The sequence below is a fragment of the Protopterus annectens genome, chromosome 12.part0 (assembly GCF_019279795.1).
Source record: "Protopterus annectens isolate FY-2018-M chromosome 12.part0, PAN1.0, whole genome shotgun sequence".
NCBI classification, from domain to species: domain Eukaryota; kingdom Metazoa; phylum Chordata; order Ceratodontiformes; family Protopteridae; genus Protopterus; species Protopterus annectens.
Window position 1 is genome coordinate 778,676,111 of NC_056746.1, and position 19,112 is coordinate 778,695,222.

The 19,112-nt window shown below is 41.8% G+C and overlaps 1 protein-coding gene across 2 annotated transcripts in view; it reads right to left on the reverse strand.

Moving 5' to 3' along the window:
* COG7 (component of oligomeric golgi complex 7) overlaps window positions 1-19,112 on the reverse strand; it is a 4,201,489-nt gene that overhangs the window by 1,652,026 nt on the left and 2,530,351 nt on the right. For both annotated transcript variants that reach the window (XM_044089821.1, XM_044089822.1), the window contains exon 11: window positions 10,543-10,608. In XM_044089821.1, coding sequence (XP_043945756.1) covers window positions 10,543-10,608 — 66 coding nt within the window. The remainder of the gene's footprint in view (window positions 1-10,542; window positions 10,609-19,112) is intronic.

The following is a 19,112-nucleotide window of genomic DNA, read 5'->3' on the forward strand; positions in this document are numbered from 1 at the left end:
CTTTGCCTTCATCCACATCTCTGGTGACTTAACTCAAAGAAGTCAATCAAGTTGAGCAGGCATGATCTACCCTTCACAAAACCAAACTGTGTGGGATCCACAGTTTGGAGATTCCCCATATCCTTGTTTATTAGGTCCCTGATGATGCGTTCCATAGCTTTGCATATCAGACTCGTCAGGCTTCCCAGGGTCTGTAGTCGCTCTTCCTTTGTGGAGAGGGATGACTATAGCAGTGCGCCATTTGGTAGGGACAAAGCCTGAGGTGAGGCTGTGACTGAACAGGGCACACAGGTGAGGTGCCAGTTCACTCTGTAGTTCATGTAGACCACAGCCAGGGATACTGTCAGGCCCCATAGAAGCTGTATTCTTGGCCTTGGACAGTGCTGTTTTAACCTGTGCAGCAATAATACTGGGTGCCTGGCAATCTACTGGTATTGTGATTGGTCCCTTTGCAGGGGAGGGGTATAGTTGGCACTGAATCTGTTGACCAGTATATTGGCAATATCTGTTAGCTCAGTAAAGCAGGTACGATTGTGCAGTAGCTCAGAGCAAATATGGGTACTGCCGTGGAGATTCTTCACATAACTATAGAAGGCCTTGTGGTTGTCTTTACTATCTGCGGCAATTCTGTTTTCATAGCTAGCTTCAGAGGATTTGATGAGGGATCTCAACTTTTTGTTGATGCTGATAAGGATTTTTCCAGTCTTGGGACTTTACCTTATTCCGCATCAGTTTCCTCCTCCTGTTGTAGAGTTTGTTTATGGCAGGGGACCACCAGATTGGCTTCCTTTTTTTGGAGGACAGCATCTTGGTTCTATTGGGTATGGCAAGATTCATGCATTTGTGTACGTGTTCGTACAGTGCATTGGTGTATGATTCGGTGGTCATGCAAGTATTCTCCATTTGCATGGATGCCGTGAAGTTAGCCACCTCTGTTTTTAGGAGCCCAAAGTTAGCTTTGGAGAAGTTTTTCATGGTAGTTACCTTTATGGGGGGAGGGGGGGTGGATGTGGATTTCCAAGGTGATTAGTTTGTATTTCCTAGGTGATTACATTGAATCTTTTTGACTGCGTTAGAAATGCGTATGCAAATTTTAGTCTGTTGTCAATTATGATGCCTAATAGTTTTGTTTGGGAATCTGGGAAAATCTTAGTATTATTACTGGCAGTGATATAAAAGTTAGCTGGAGGTTAGTAGGTTTAGATGGATGAAAGATTATAAGGTTAGTTTTATTATGGTTGAGCATGAGTTGTAGTTTGCTAGCCACATTTTAATATCAGAGAAGGATCTGTGTGTGTTTGTAAGAAGTTGAGTTATTGTGGATGCTGCACATATGAGGGTTGAATGACCTGTGTATTGTATGACATATGCTTGACAGGAGGCAGTATTAAGGTCATTTATGAACATGCTGAAGAGGAGGAGCCCTAGGAATGAACCCTGAGGGACTCCAAGTGTAACAGGAAGGAGTGGGGATAGATCTTGCTTCCATTTCACAGCTTGCTGGCGGCTAGATAGATAACTTTGAAACCAGTTAACAGCATCAGATTGATATTAAGATTTTTCAGAGTGGACAGTAACTTAGGATGGGAAACTGTATACTGAAGCCACTACTTTGCCATCATCTCTGAATTTATTTATAGTATTAGTGAAACTTAGAAGAGCTGTAGTAGTGCTATGATATGGTTGGAATCCATGCTGTGACGATGAGAGGAGATTGTTTAAGAAGGTGTTTAAGAGTTGAAAGTGGATATATCTTTTCAGAATTTTAGAAAGTGGTGAAAGTCTAGCAATGGGCCTGCAGTTTGTTAGTTCTGTTGAACTGCCTCCTTTGTGTAATGGAGTAATGTAATACATGCAATTTTCCAAACAGCTGGGACACACTTTTTTGTTATAGAGCAGTTTCTAAGTATTGACACAGGGAAGGTAATAACATCTGCTGTTAATTTTAGATATTCTGCTGGCAAGTTATCTGCTGCCAGTGAAGTGGGTTTCAACTTCTTTAATACTTTTGCAATAGTTTGTTTTGGGACTGTCTGAAATGAGAATGAATCTACAATATTGCTTGGATTGTTTGGTATTGGTATTGCAGAAGACTTGCTATTCTTAGTCAGTGCTAAAACACTTTCAGTGAAGAATATGTTAAATTGTTCAGCAATATTGTGTCTGTGTTATCAGGTAAGTTTGGGAAGTTGTGGTTTGGCTAGGATCATCATCTTCTTTTGTCTGCTCCCATTAGGGGTCGCCACAGCGGATCAACTGTTTTCATTTCTTCCTGTCCTCTGCATCGTGCTCTGTCACACCAACCACCTGCATGTCCTCTCTCACCACATCCATAAACCTTATCTTAGGCCTTCCTCCTTTCCTGTTATCTGGCAGCTTCATCCTTAGCATCGTTTTCCCAATATACTCTGCATCCCTCCCCAGCACATGTCCAAACAAATGTAATCTTGCCTCTCTGGCTTTGTCTCCAAACCTTCCAAACTGGGCTGACCCTCTAATATACTTATTCCAAATCCTGTCCACCCTTGTCACACCCAGTGCAAATCCTAACATCTTCTACTCTGCCACGTCAAGCTCTGACTCATGCCTTTTTGTCAGTGCCACTGTCTCCAACCCATATAACATAGCTGGTCTCATTACCCTCTTGTAGACCTTCCCTTTCACTCTTACTGTTACTTGTCTGTCACAAATCACTCCTGACACTCTTCTCCACCCATTCCATCCTGCCTGTACTCTCTTCTTCACATCTCTTCCACACTCACCATTACTCTGAACTGTTGATCCCAAGTACTTAAACTCATCGACCTTCGCCATCTCTACTCCATGCATCCTCACCATTCCTCTATCCTCCCTCTCATTCACACACACATATTCTGTCCACATATATTCTGTCTGGTTTGGTCAGGATAAGTATGTTATTGATTGTGTTCCAGAATATAATTAGAATACTAGTGTTGTTTGTCTAGTTTAATTTGTTGTTTGGCACTGTTTCTAAGTTGCTGGTAAATTAAACGGTTCTGGAGGGATTTATTTTTAGCACAAGTTTGCCATGCTTTGTCCCTTTGTTTTAAGAGGGTACGAGTCTCATGGGTTAACCATGGTGTGTGTAGCTGGCTTTGACACAAACTGTTCTTGGTGGTGCAAGTCTGTTTAGAATAGTAAGGAAGGTGTCATTGAAGTGTTGCACAGCAGCATCTAAGGGCAGTTTTTAAGAGTAGTCCAGTCTATTTTTTTCAAGAATATTAGGTAGAATCTGTTTATTAAAATTTTTCGGATTACAAACTTGGGAGAAGTTGATTAGTTAAGTAGGGTTACTAAGATTTCTCAGTAAGTAGGTTCCAAATTAGTCACTTAAGTGATCTGGGAGACACCCTATTTGGTAATACTAAGAACCAGTCCAAAACAGATTGTTTATCTGTTTTCTTGTCAATTCTAGTTGGGTGAGAAATCATTTGAGTGAAACCATGGAAGTTTAGGTAGCTATGAGGATTGTCATAGTTACATGTCATCCAGCCCGTGTAAACGTCTCCTGCAATAATGGTTTCCTGTGATACGGCTTTTGTGACATTTTGTAGAATTATTTTGATTGTACTGCAGCTGTTTCCCAGAGGGATGTAGCCATTTTATATATATATATATATATATATATATATATATATATATATATATATATATATATATATATATATAATGTTTGCTCTGGTTTAGTTGTAATCTGGTTATGAGTAGCTCTGCATTATTAATGTTAGTAATACTTATGCTTACAGGTTGTAAGCTGAGCGCATTCTTAAAGAGCATTGCTACACCACCCCCCTTCTTTTCTATTCTACCAGCTCTTGGAATATTGTAACCAGATGGGGTTATTTCTATGTCTGGTATATGTGGTTTCAACTAGGTTTCAGTAAGGATGGTAATGTCTGGGTTGTAAAGGGAGAGGGTCACATGGAGTTTGTGAATTTTATTCAGGATACTTCTAAGATTTACGTTTAGTAGTAGTATTTCAGAACTTTTATGTGGGGTAGGTAGCTTGATTTGCACGTGTTCAGGGCCCGGGTTTGGGTGGATATCACCACTAAGCATAAGTTTGGCTGCTATGTGACTGAGCACCTCAAAAAGTTTGAATAGTCATTTTTGAGTTTTAAAGGAAATATTATGGAGGCTTTCATTTGTAAAGAGTATTTGGTGTTGTTTCAGGTCTGTCAGTGTGGTTATAAACAATGATGGGAGCACATAAAAGCTATTAGGTGTTGTTAGGGTAGGGTAATTAAATGTTGTTGCTTGCTTTTTATACAGATTGTCTGGCTGGAAATGGTAAGTGGTGAGGTTAGCTGCAATTGTGAGGAATAAAGTTAATATAAGACCATGTACTAACATGACAGTATTTGTGTTTGATAAATTATTTGAAAAATGATCAGTACTGAGGGAAGATAAATTCTTGTTTGTTAAGGTATTAGTATACTACAATGTCATGTATTCAAGTTTAGGAGTTATTAATTAAATATTTGGGGTGTTTAGTGGGTATGTTTCTATTGGGTAATCACTTTTAAGTGCGTGTGCAAATGTGTTGTAGACAGCTAGTAATATGCAATGGGAGAGGTTACTTTTAATCCAGATTGGGTGATTTGAACTCTGGTGGGTGTGGATGACTCTTGTAAGCTATAGCTATTATAAGAAATAGCACTACAGCTAACACATCTTCATCTCCACAAAAATGAGAAAACAAATTAGACTTCCACGCTCTAAGTGCTCTCGTCTCTGCAAAAAAGAGAAAAACTCAAAGCAGAGCAGCTTGTACTCCTTTTCTGTAAACCAGAGAAAACATTTATTAAACAGAATGTGGCATTTTGTCATAGAGTCCACAAATATCTTCACACACACAGTAGGATGGGACACATGTAGACTCCTCGACTCAAAAAAAATAATAAATTAAAAATACAAAATGTAATGGCTTGCTAAATGACAAACAATGGGAATCACTTTTTTAATAAACTTTGCAAGCATCAGCTAATACAAGCTGAACGCATGCACAATATATGCCTTACACAGTATTTTCCCCAAGAGTAGCAGCAGAGCACCACTAAAGTTCCTTTATGCAAAGACATTATTCAGAAAGGGGAAGAAATGATTTTCTTAAATATCATTTTACAATTGCAATAACTCACTCCTGTATGAAGGTAATGCTGGATTTACTCATAGTGGACTCTGATTAAGCACTCCTGCTTCACCCTCGTAATTAAACCACTCCAAGCATGAGTAAATCCAACATTACCCACACCCAGTCATGGGATACTTCCTAAAATGTACTTTTGACACTAAGCACTCCAAGGCCAAGTGGCTAGATATGAAAATTCTCACTCTATTGTCTAAAACAAGTGAGGTCAGAGCTAAAAGAATTCCATCAGAATGTTTTGACATATCCTAATGCTGACTGTCTGCATAAGAGGACTACACGCAGCTGAATACAAGTACTTTCCATGAATGGATGACTGCAAAATCTGTAGGACACATTATTTATATATTTATATATATATATATATATATATATATATATATATATATATATATATGTGAATATATATATATATATATATTCATATATATATATATATATATATATATATATATATATATTCATATATATATATATATATATATATATATGAATATATATATATATATACACACACACACACACACACACACACACACATCTATAGACATTACACATCTACACATATTACACAAACTGCTGTAGGCTACACACTAAAATGCGATAGCCTTTTCTGATCGCTTGTAGTCGTTTAATGCTGTTTTAAGTGTACTTTTTACTGTTTTTGCCTTATCTTTTCAAAAAAAACAAACAAAAAAAATTTCTTGTTTCCCACCTTTCTAAGCTAGTATAGTCCAGTTTTCAGGCTAGTGCTGAATTCAGGGCTGTGTTACAAGTTTCTGAGTTGCCCATACCTTACTTGGATAGAGGGAAGTTTCTCTGTTCACCTGTGAGAGAGGGGAACTTTGAGCAGCCACCTGTCCCTGGAGGAGTGGTTCCAGCCCAGAAGTTAGTAGTTTAAATACCACATTTGCACGGTTTTGTGCACCGGGCAGCACCGATTAGCTAGGGTTAAATTATTCCCAGCTCCACTAAGTCTCCTCTTCAGTTTTTCACTTGAAACTAGTCTAACTCTCAACCTAAGCACTCAAAAAGCATCCTACAAGCACTTGCTCAGACCTAATAGCAAGCACTAATATACCCCGACACTTTACTGCCCAGCAGGGCAAGGCTCTTTATCCACCCCTCATCAAACAAGCGACTAAGCAGCTCACCCTACTATTCAGGCATGACCAAAGGGCAACTTCAGGTGTGCTCTCCAGTCCAGATGGTGAATCTGGGTATCCTGAGGCAATGATACAACTGCCTTATGTACGCAGACAGCCCTCTCCTCCTACCACAAAACACTAACATATGCAAGAGATGCAATTATACAGCCAAACTGGAGGCTAAGGTCTCTCCACTCAAGACTGGAACAGACAGTCATGAGGAGAAGGTTAACACTTGCACCACACCTCCAGCCTCACATAGACCTACTAAACCAGCACTGGCAAAAAATACACATAAATACACAAAATCATACTCGGAGGCTCTAAATAAAAACCTGCAAAAGCATCAGAGAACGCCAAAGCAGACACCCACAAAACCTGCACCTCCCGTCACAAACTAGACAACACATAATCAATGTGCCGCACAATCACAGCCCTTAAGGCAAAATAACACATTAGTAATAGGTGACTCAATAGTCAGGCACACTCATTAGGCTGGACAAGGAGAAGATTACTGTTAGCTGCCTGTCAGAAGCCAGAATCAGTCACATAACAAAAGCACTGAGGTCACTCCAGAACAAGTACAAATATGACTCTGTCATTGTTCATGTTGGTGTGAATGACCTGAGACATACCTCCCTGGACTACATGAAGAGAGACATGGAAGAGCTCTCTGATCATGCAGCCCAGGCAGGTATGACCCTGAGTAGCATCCTGCCCTCACCAAGAATGATACCTCAGTATAAAGAAAAAATGATCAATTTCAACAATTGGCTAAGCTTCTGGTGTCATTCAAAGGGGATCCAGTGCCTGTCAGCCTGGGATGACATGCTTGACAAGCCGTGTTGCTTCGCAAGAGATGGCTTGCACCTGTCACCCCTTGGCTTTCGAATACTGGCCAAGGCTCTTGCTGCCTCCATAGTGCCTTTTTTAGGCAAGGCTCAAAATTCAAACCCACCTCTTTAAACAGCACAAGTAAAAAAATGAGGGTTATGCTACTCAACGCCAGGAGTTTAAATTTCAAAATGCATGTTCTCAAAGCACTCCTAAGTATGGAGAACGTCGACCTCTGTGCAGTAACTGAAGCCTGGTTCAAGGCTCCAGAGAGCACTCCAGCACTACTGGGCTACAACTCATACCACACATTTCGGCCACAGAACACGGACCGAAACACAAAAGGAGGGGGTGTATCCATATTCATCAAGGATACCCACACCTCCAGGTTAGTGGCGCAGCATGATCATCCATGTGCAACTAACATCCGGCAAATCTGCAATGAAAATTGTGGCCTGCTACAGATCACCCTCCATGACCCAGGACCACCACACCGCCTTTCTGGATAAACTGGAAAATATGAAGGTCCTACCAAACACCCTGATATTGGGTGATTTCAATTACCCTGCCATTAACTGGGAAAACTACTTGAGTACAAACTCCCAGGCTCAGTGCTTCCTGGAATTTATCAACTCAAATGCCCTGGATCAGCTGGTAAACTCCCCTACCAGGGGCCACAACATATTGGACCTGGTCATCACCAACATGGGCGACAGGTGTTCCGTACCGGAGGGCAACTCATCACTGGTTAGATCAGACCATAAACTAATCACCTTGGATGTCCACACCCCACCACCACCCCCAAACAAGGAAACCGCAGTGAAAAAATTTTCTAAAGCAAACTTCACCTTACTTAAGGCGTAGGTGGTAAGTTTCACAGCCCCCACGTTAAAGGATAACACTGCCCAAGATGCAGAATCCTTTACAATTGCGCTCTATGAGCACCTACAAGGATGCATGGATCGTGCCATCCTTAGCAAAACCAAGACTCATCCCCTAAGAGAAGGAAACCAGTCTGGTGGACCCCTGCCATAAACAGGTTATGCAACAAAATGAGGAAACTAGTTCAGAAAAAAAGCAAATCCCAAGAAGGAAAGACATCCCTGATCAGTATCAGTAAGAAACTAAGGTCCCTCATAAAATCATCCAAGCCTAACTTCGAAAGAAAAATAGCCAAGGATTTGAAAGATAACCACAAAGAATTCTTTAGCTACGTCAAGAATCTAAGTGGCAACTCGCAGATATGCCCTGAGCTAATGCAAAACAGCACAAAATATACTGAACCTACAGATATTGCTAACATCCTGGCAGATAGATTCAGTGCAAACGTCAACTCCCTCTCACCTTCAAAAGGGCCCACAATAATACCGGAAAAGTGTAGTGTCCTGGAAATCACAGAAGCACAGGTGAAAACAGCCCTTTCAAAAGCCAAAAACACAGCATCAATGGGGCCAGATGGTGTCCCAGGCTGCGTCTTGCACGAACTAGAGAACAAACTAACCCCCTACCTAAACACGCTGCTCAACATCAGTCTCTCCACAGGCTACGTGCCCATAAAATGGCGCACAGCAATGGTTATTCTGCTCCACAAAGGAGGGGCCAGAACTGACCCTGGTAACTATCGCCCCATAAGCCTGACTAGCCTGGTCTGCAAGGCTATGGAGTGCATCATTATGGAATTCATTAACAAAGACATTGGGAACCTCCAAACACTTGACCCGACCCAGTTCGGCTTTGTTAAGGGCAGATCATGCCTACTAAACCTGGTTGACTTCTTCGAGACAGTCACCAAGGCCATAGACGAGGGAAAGGTGGTTCACACAGCTTATCTTGATCTCGCCAAGGAGTCCGACACCATTCCTCACTCGGGTATTATAGACAAGCTCACCAGCCTGAACATAAACCCCTATTATGTCACAAGATGGGCTGCCAACTGGCTTACAGAGAGAACTCACAAGGTAAGCATAGCAGGAACCAGGTCCAACTCTAAACCAGTCACAAGTGGTGTCCCGCTAAGAGAAGGAAACCAGACTGGTGGACCCCTGCCATGAACAGGTTATACTGTTCGGCATATATTTCTCAGAAGTACAGGCAAACACAGGAAAACTATGGCCAACCAAGTTCGCCGATGACTGCAAACTGGGAGCCATAACTGACTCTCCGGCTGACATGGACATCCTTCAAAAAGGCCTTACTGAGACAGACACCTGGTGTCAAAGTCATGGCCTCAAGCTAAATGCCAAAAAATGCATAGTCATCCCATTTGGGAAAAACACCCACGAATTACCACATACGCAGTAGCCCCCTTAATACAGAAGAGGTAATAAGAGATCTGGGGACCCAGGTAGACCGTAATCTCTCCTTTGACAATCATGCTGCCAAAGTAGTTAGAAAATCCTTCTATGTGGCCCATCTAATTATTAAGGGGTTCGCATCTAGAAATAAAGAGGTTATAGTGCCCCTCTACTCGTCACTTATCAGACCCATCATAGAGTACAATGCCCCATTTGGGATGTACCTCACAAGACACTTCCAACAGCTGGAAAGACCACAAAAGCACCTCACCAAGAGGATTACTGGCCTCAAACATATGTCCTATGCAGCCCGACTGAAAAAACGCCGGCTGTACTCAGTGGCATTGCGCTTACTCAGAGGTGATCTCTGCCTGACTTACAAAACCATGTCCAACTCAGAATTGATGGACATGTTCCACCTAAAGAAATGCAAGTCACTGCAAGCCACGCGCTCTACTGAGCTAAACCTCACCGCAACAATAAATAGAACATGCTGGCGGGATAGATTCCTGTCACAGAGGCTCCCCATGCTTTGGAACAAAATTCCTAATGACATTAGGTAGAGCCCCTCACTAACACTCTTTAAGAGAAGCCTTGCGAGTGGATGGATAACAGAAAATACACCCCTGGGATCACTTCATTGGCTCTGCTTGACAGAGGCTCAGTTAATTAATCAATGGGGTGGCAAAAGCTGACACACTCTGGCTAGGCTTATAAATGCCCTCAGGCAGATAGCCTAGTACCTACCTATGAACACACACACACACCTATATATATCCTACTACATAAATATATACATCATCATCATCATCATCGTCTTTCGGCTGTTCCCGTTAGGGGACGTCACAGCGGATCATAGAGAGAGAGAGAGAGAGACAGAGATTACACACATCTATATAAAGTACAGTCCGTAAATAAACGAGTGTGAAATTTTGCAGGCAGATACCACTGATAATTAGTATGATTTTGTATTACAGTTTCACAACAATCTATACAAGTGTCATAACCAGGGTTTTGAAGATGTGCTAACCACGTGACCACCACTAATAAATTTTAGTTTTAAATGTTTTCCATTGAAAATACAGAACAGGCATACCTGTTTGAAAGCTGCTGGTCAAAGTCTTGACACTGGCGTAAAAGGTCACCACAACACGATATTATTCTAAAGAAAAGAAAAATTGCAGAGCACATTAATTATACATTTGTTTATGTAACAATAAAAAAATGAACAAGCACAGGGATCTGTCTACTTCCAACCTGCCCACCACGAGTGTTGAGGGGAAAAAACACAGAGAAACTAGTGGTCTTAAAACTTCTTTGATGAGCTCAGTCACAATAATTTCCAAAAATCATGAAACCCAGGTAGTGTTCCAAAGCAATAAGCCTTTATTTGTCACAGACAAGTGATCCTCAGTAACAAAAAAATCAGAAATATTTTAACAATGTTAAATATATCAGCTTTTATATACTTAGAAATAGGTGTGGCAAATATACACATTGTTTAATTTTAAACCAGGTTATTCATGGCAAATATAAACATGGCCACAGAAGTGCATTTTAGAACAACAGCTAACCCCCACACACACACACACACTACTATTGATTAGATAAAACTGAATCCTAGTTAAGGAAAACACTACCTAGCTATTTGTAATCCACATTCCAAGATCAGGTATTAAGAGAAGCATAACATATACATAAAAAGATATACGTAAAAAGGCTTTTAACTAAAATCGCTTTCGGCTAACTAATGCAATAAAGCCTTCGTCAGGTCTGTGACAAGAACTAAAATCAAGAAAAATACATAGCTATCTAACCATAAACATAATAAGACTAGAACACTATAAATATAAAAATACATATGTCTACTAATATCAAGTAAATATCCATCCATGTCTATTAGCGTGCATAAAAACTACAATAACAGCTCAGAAAAAATGTCAGTGCTTTGTCACAAAAAAAAAAACACTGTCATGACAGTTTTCATGTTTACAGCCCCAAAAACAAGTTTATACAATAAAAAATAGTAGAAAAAAACACACAAAAATACAGAAAACAGTGGTTGAAATAAACTAGTAAAGTATAAAAGTGTGCATGAGTGTCCACCAGTACGGTAAATGGGGGAATTACACCAGCGCTACATAGTAATGGCGGCATGAAAAAATGTGTGTTTTGAATTTACGGTTTAAACCTCTGGTGTGATGCAATAAATCTAATCAAAGCAGAACTGAAGTTAAAGCTATCGGCCCTAGGGCCTATACAAGCCAAGCCAAAAAGGTAGTCTGGCTTTTGCCACTCAAGAAAATTATTTTCCTGTGCCACTGTCGAGCAGAGCCACAGAAGTGATCCCCAGGGTGAATTTCCTATTTCCCATCCAATCATCAAGATTTTTCTTAAAGAGTGCTAATGAGGAGCTTTGTTTGATATAGATAGGCATTTTATTCCAGAGTATGGGAAGTCTCTGGGACAGGAATCTATCCTTCCAGCATGTTCTGTTTATTGTGGTGACAAGGTTTAGGTCCCTATAGCGTGAGCTCGGAGGGACTGGGATTTCTTTAAGTGGAGCATGTCCAACAGCTCTGGGTTTGACATAGCTCTGCATGTTAGGCAGAGATCACTTCTGAGTAGGCGATATGCGACAGAGTAAAGCTGGAGTTTTTTGAGACGGTCTGCGTAGGGCATCTGTTTGAGGCCGGTAATCCTCTTTGTGAGGTATTTCTGCGCCCTTTCCAGTTGTTGTAGATGTCTTGTGAGGTACATACCAAAAGGGGCGTTGTACTCTATAATGGGTCTAATGAGTGATGAGTAGAGGGGAACAATGACCTCTTTTTCTGGATGAGAAACCTTTTGTGATGAGGTGTGCCACATAGAAGGATTTCCTGACTACTGTGGCAATGTGATTATCAAAGGAGAGACTACTGTCCACCTGTGTCCCAAGGTCTCTTATCACACTTTCAGTGTTAAGTATACTACCAACAATGTTGTAGTTCATGGGTACAAAGTTTTTACCAAAGGGAATGACAATGCATTTTTTGGCATTGAGCTTGAGGCCATGGCTTTGACATCAGGCATCTGTCTCAGTGAGGCCTTTTTGTAGGATGTCCACATCGTTAGGAGTTTCGATTATGGCTCCTAGTTTGCAGTCATCTGCGAACTTCTTTAGCCAAAGACCTTCTGTGTTAGCCTGTGCTTCAGAGAAGTAAATACCAAACAGGAGAGGACCCACGACTGAACCCTGTGGTACTCCACTTGTCACTGGTCTGAAGTTGGATTTGGAGTCTGCTACTTTCACAGTGTGGGTTCTGTCAGTGAGCCAGTTGGCAACCCATCTTGTGACATAGGGATTTATACCTAGTTTAGTGAGTTTATCTGTAATTCCAGAGTGGGGGATGGTGTTGAAAGCCTTGGCAAGATCTAGATAGGTTGGGTGAACCACCTTACCCTCGTCTATGGCTTTGGTGACTGCTTCAAAGAAGTCTATCAGGTTTAGGAGACATGACCTGCCTTTTACAAACCCTAACTGGGTGGGGTCCAGAGTTTGGAGATCACCAATGTCTTTGTTTATAAGTTCCATGATGATATGTTCCATGGCCTTGCAGACCAGGCTCGTCAGGCTAATGGGGCAGTAGTTCCTAGGGTCCGTGGTGCCCCCCCCCCCTTGTGGAGTGGGATAACCATCGCTGTGCACCATTAAGCGGGCACAAAGCCTGAGGCGAGGCTATGATTGAACATGGTACTTAGGTGGGGTGCCAGTTCATTCTGTAGTTCATGTAGAATGCAGCCTGGGATATTGTCTGGTCCCATGGATACTGTGTTCTTGGCTTTGGAGACTGTGGTTTTTACCTGTGCAGCTGTGATTACAGGAACTTTGCATTCTTCCGGTATAGAGATGGGCTCTTTAGGGGGTAAGAGGGGGGTAAAGTTAGCATTGAACCTATCTGCCAGGATGTTGGCAATATCAGCTGGGTCTGTATATTTAGTGCCATTGTGCTGTAACTCAGAGCAGATCTGAGTGTTGCCACTGAGATTCTTGACATAGCTATAGAATGCTTTGTGGTTGTCTTTAGAGTCAGTGGTGATTTTGTTTTCGTAACTAGCTTTGGAGGATTTTATCAGAGATCGCAGCTTCTTACTGAGGCTGACCAGGGAGCTCCCTCCAGTCATGGGATTTTACTCTCTTTTGTAACAGTTTCTTCCTTCTGTTGTATGGTTTGTTTATGGCAGGGGACCACCAGATTGGCTTCCTTATTTTGGAGGATAGCGTCTTGGTTCTGTTTGGGATAGCACGATCCATGCACTCGTGTAAGTGCTTATAAAGTGCAATTGTGTAGGATTCAGTAGTCATAGCTGTATTGTCCATCTGCATGGGTGTCATGAAGTTCTCCACTTCTGTCTTAAGAAGCATGAAGTTGGCTTTGGAGAACTTTTTTACCGTGGTTTCCTTAATGGAGGGTAGGGGCAGGATGTGTATATCTAGGGTAATTAGCTTATGGTTGGATTGGACCAATGAGGCGTTGACTTCAGGTGTGGAACACCGGTCACTCATGTTGGTAATGACTAGATCTAGGATATTGTTGCCCCTGGTGGGGGTGTGGATAAGCTGATCCAGGGCATTGGAGTTTATGAATTCCAGAAAGCGTTGAGCAAAGGAGTTGGTACAAGAGTAGTTTTCCCAGTTAATGGTGGGGTAGTCGAAATCGCCCATTATTAGGGTGTTTGGTTGAACCCTAATATTTTCCAGTACATAAAGAAAAGAGGAGTGGGAATCCTAGGGCATGGTGGGGGATCTGTAGCAAGCTACAATTTGGATTGCAGTTTTGCCCAGAGTTAGTTGCACTTGGATAACCTCGGCTGCATTATGCTGAGCAACTAGCCTGGAGGTGTGGATATCGTTAATGAATATGGACACACCTCCGCCTTTGGTGTTCAGGTCCAGGTTACATGGCCGAAAAGTGTGGTATGAGTTATAGCCTGGTAGTGCAGGGGTGCTCTTTGGAGCCTTGAACCAGGTCTCAGTCACTGCACATATATCGATGTTCTCCATTTTAAGGAGTGCCTCGAGTGAATGCATTTTGAGATTTAGACTTCTAGCATTGAGTAGCATCACCCTCAGTTTTTGCTTGCCTGTTCCAGTTACAGTGGTGAATGTGTCATTTGAACCTTGCCTAAAAAAGGCACTATAGGGGCGACAAGAACCTTAGCCAGTATCCGTAATCCCAGGGGTGACAGGTTCAGGCCATCTCTGGCAAAGCATTGTGGTCTGTCGACCAGGCAATCTCAGGCAGACAGATACTGGATCCCTTTAGAATGACACCAGAAACTTAGACAATTGTTGATGTCAGTCATTTTGTCCTTGTACTGCGGTATCATTCTGGGTGATGGCAGAATGCTACTCACGGCTAGGGTCATACCTGCCTGGGCTACAAGATTGGAAAGCTCTTCCATGTCTCTTTTCATGTAGTCCAGGTAGGTACGTCTCAGGTCATTCACACCAACATGGACAATGACAGAGTCATATTTGTACTTGTTGTGGGGTGACATGAGTGTGTGGGTTATGTGGCGGATCCTGGCACCCAACAGGCAGCTGAAGTAACCTTCTCCTTGTTTAGCATGGTGAGTGGAACATCAGTGTGCCTGACTATAGAGTCACCTATGACTAGTGTGTTGGGTACGTTGTTTTGCTTATTGGCTGTGGTTGAGTGGCACACTGAGTCTGCGGGCTATGTGTCATTTGGGTTGTGTTGGGGGTGGAGGTTGCTTGCATTTCTGCTTTGGAGGTCTCTGCTGCTTGAGCAGATTATTATTGAGAGCCTCTGCAAATGTTTTTGTGTTTCTATGTGTGAATTTTGGTGGTGTAGATTTAATGAGACTATGTGATGAGTGTGGTGTGGTGCAAGTGTTCACCTTCTCCTCTTGACTGTCAAGCTCAGTTTCGGTTGGAGAGAGCTTTACCTCCAGTTTGGCTAGATAAGCGCATCTCTTACAGGTTGCAGTGTTGGGTGGTAGGAGGAGAGGGTTGTCTGTGTACATGAGGCAATTTCTACATTGCCCCAAGATGCCCAGATTCATTAGATAGGAGAGAACACTGGGAGCTGACCCTTGGACATGCCTGAATAAAAAAATATTTTTCTCTAGATAAGTGAGGGAAGTGAGTACAAAAGCTGTTTTTCTGTAAGCAAGTGGGGAAAGTACGTACCAAAGCAGTTTTCCTCTTGATAATGAGGAAGGTTGAGAGCTGTAGTAATTAGTAAATTATTTAGTGCTTACAAGAAGTTCTGAACAAGTGATCACGAATAAGCAAATTCAAGTGCTAAAACTAAGAATCTGTATCTGGACTAAACTAGTTACAGGAAAGGGGGAAACAAGTGCAGAAACAGAAAGTTGATCGAGATGGAAAAACTGCCCAAATGGCCAATAACTACAATTTCTGGGCCAGAACCACTCCTTATGTGGTAGATAGGTTACCTAGTGCTTACCACTCCCACTGATAAGCTAGGCGGCTTCCCTCCAACACAGAAAGCTTGGGGGGCTCAGAAGCTTACATACAGTCCTGGATACAGCAAATCTGAATCTGGACTACACTAGTTACAGGAAAGGTAGGAAACAGGCTTTTTTTATATACAGAAAAGTAGCTAAAACAGCAGTAAAAACAATTCAAATGCAGTACAAGCTGGCACACAAGTATGTAGCAATGTTAGACCAAACAGTTTAAAAAAATGCAATTAAATTAAAAATGACTAAAAACAAGTGCAGGAGTCTATTACATAGAATGAGGTAAAGAGATGGGACTGGGGGGAGTGTCTCAGATCAAATCTACAGTGGGGGCGGGCAACAGCAAAAGCCTCCAGATTTAAACAGCAAGACAGGAATAGGGAGGGTGAGTAGGAGAAAAAACAACACCTTCAGCAGAGATCTGAAAAACTATACAGTGAAGCAAAAATAACAGTGCACAACTCTGAAGTCAGCCAGCAATTATATAAAATTAGTCAAGCAACAATTAACAGTACACAACTCTGAACTGAAGTGCCAGAAAAATATACTTAGCTCTGTATATCTCCAGATAGTCTGAAGAGCACTCTGTCAGGACACAGGAAGGCTCCAGCAATGATATGCATATATATATATATATATATATATATATATATATATATATATATACACACACACACACACATATATATATATATACATATATATTTATACACATTCTACACTTTATTTTTATTTTTTAGTATATTTTTAGTACATAAAAACATTTCTTAAAACAATTCCCTAAAAAAAACCTTTAGAGATTGTGTGGCAGCTTACGTAAATTCAACACACTCAATACAATAGTAGTGAAGTCCTGGTTTTCTAAATGCATTTCATTTAACTGCCAGCATAGTTCTTCTTTTGCCAACACACCACTGATGTCCCCTTCAAGCTTATCCATCTCCACACAGTCCAGAATGATAAATTTAAAACCAGAATGTCTGGGTATTCTAATAAGTGTTTACATAAGGCATTCTTCTGGCATTTACGGCTGAAAGTGATTTTAGTTAAAAGTCTTTTTATGTACAAGTTATGCTTTTGTTAATATTTGATTTGGGAATGTGGGATGTCCTTCTATTCTCATGTTGCAGTATTCATAACAGTAGTTAGGTGGCTGCCTGTAGCACCAGACATCCTGACAGTATACCAAAGTCTTACGATACGGGGTACCAGCGACGTTGCATGTCACAGCCATAAACCAACGTCGGCTATAAATGTGACGTCTGTAAGTACCCAACTCAGAGCTTCTCTGCCACAGTGATCTACGGACCTCTGATCGACAGCTTGTGGAATCCATTTGCTCATTTTACTTTGGCTGTCCGCTTCAGATAAGTACCCTTTTGGGATTTTTGTTTTTATTCTTTCTTGCTTTCCAGACGTACATATCAGCTAGGAAGGGAAAGTGTGCTTGTAGAAGACAAATTCCACATAAGGACACGCATGTTAAGTGTTTGTTTTGTTTAAGGGAAGGCCACGACTATACGTCTTGTGACATCTGCCAGTCCTTTGTACCTAAATCCTTGCGTAGTCGCCTGGGTGCTTTAAAGTTATACTTAGAAAACCAAAGACTTCGACGTTTGGTGTTAGGTATAGAGGGTGGGGTAGGTACCTCTGAGGAGCCGCCTCGAAAGAAGGCCAAAAATGTTAGGCCCGATGCTGATGCTGCACCTCAGGAATCCGGTGAGACTCTCAGGGCTGATGTTAGCCCAGGGTCCCATCAGACAATGGTTTTACCGCTGGAACAGGGAAGCATGGTGGAAGCCGGTTCAAGTGAAACCCAGAGTACATCCGCTGAGGTTCTTCAGCCATCAGGCCCTGATGGCAAGGGGGAACAATGGCTCAGGGCCTGCTACCGCCTTACCATCCACCCCAATGTTGGCTCCCAAAACTACTACTTCTCCTATTTATCTTAAGAGGAAACAAAAAGAAAAACACAGAAAGTACAGTTTTGTACCTACCATAAATGTGAATATTCACCCTGCTGCAGTCATCACACTTGGGTTATCCTGTTGTCAGGCAGTCCCGCAGTCGGCTGGATTTCCAAAGTCTTGGTCCGACGTCGGTTGCTGTCGCCTCATCCCTGACGTCAGTGTGCCAGCGGTACATATATAGCAACCAACGCCATTTTCTTCAGTTTTTCTTGCCACAGATGTCAGGTGCCCCCAAAAAGGTGATCCAAATCAGTACCAAAAAGTGAGAACACTGTACAGACACAAAAACCCTTGAGCTATAAGCAAATACATCAGTAAGACATAGCAGAGATTTAGCCAATAGATCAGAGGGGTTGGAGGGAGGGTAACCTGGACTGCAGCAGGGTGAACACTCGAACATCTACATTTATGGTAGGTACAAAACTGTACTATGTTCATCGTGTTACCCTCCTGCAGTCATCACACTTGGGTTGTGTCCCAAAGCTAAGGTAGGGTGGAGGCATTATAGAGGGTTAGAGGAGGCAATGAGTCCCTGCAGAACTGCAGTGGCGAAGCCTGCCCTGGACTTAGAATAAAGAGGTAAGTGGTAGTGTTTGGTGAAGGTGTGTACAGAACTCCAAGTTGCAGCTTCTAAAATTTCCTTGGTAGGAACCCCTCTGAGAAAGGCCGTAGAGGTAGCTGTTGCCCTGGTAGAGTGGATCTAATGGTAGGAGGAACTGGTTTCCCATGATGGGTATAGCAGAAACGTATGCAATGGCCTATCCATTTAGAAATGGTTTGCTTAGAAATGGTTTGCTTGGAAATGGCCCTCCCTTGAGAAGCTGTAGCATAGAATTGTTTGTTGCACTTGCTTGTTTAAGTTTTTCTTAAAAGTTAAACAACAGGCTAATACACTCAAGTGTACTAGCTTTTGATAGCAATTAGTCGAAACATACAGCATTTATTGTATTTTCTGCCTATCTGAAAAAAAAAACTTGAAAAAAACAAAAAATACTCTTGTTTTCCATACTTTCCTAATAGTTTGTTCCAGTGATCAGATTTGCTGATCCCTGGGCTTTGTCTTGGTTCCTGTGTTTCTCCATTTTCCTTGTTTGGTCAAGGGGTAGTTTCTTTACTCACTAGTGGGAGTAGGGAGTACTGAGCTGCCTGTTTGTCCTCAGAGGAGTGGTTTAAGGCAGTAACTTGTAGTTTATTGGCCATTTTG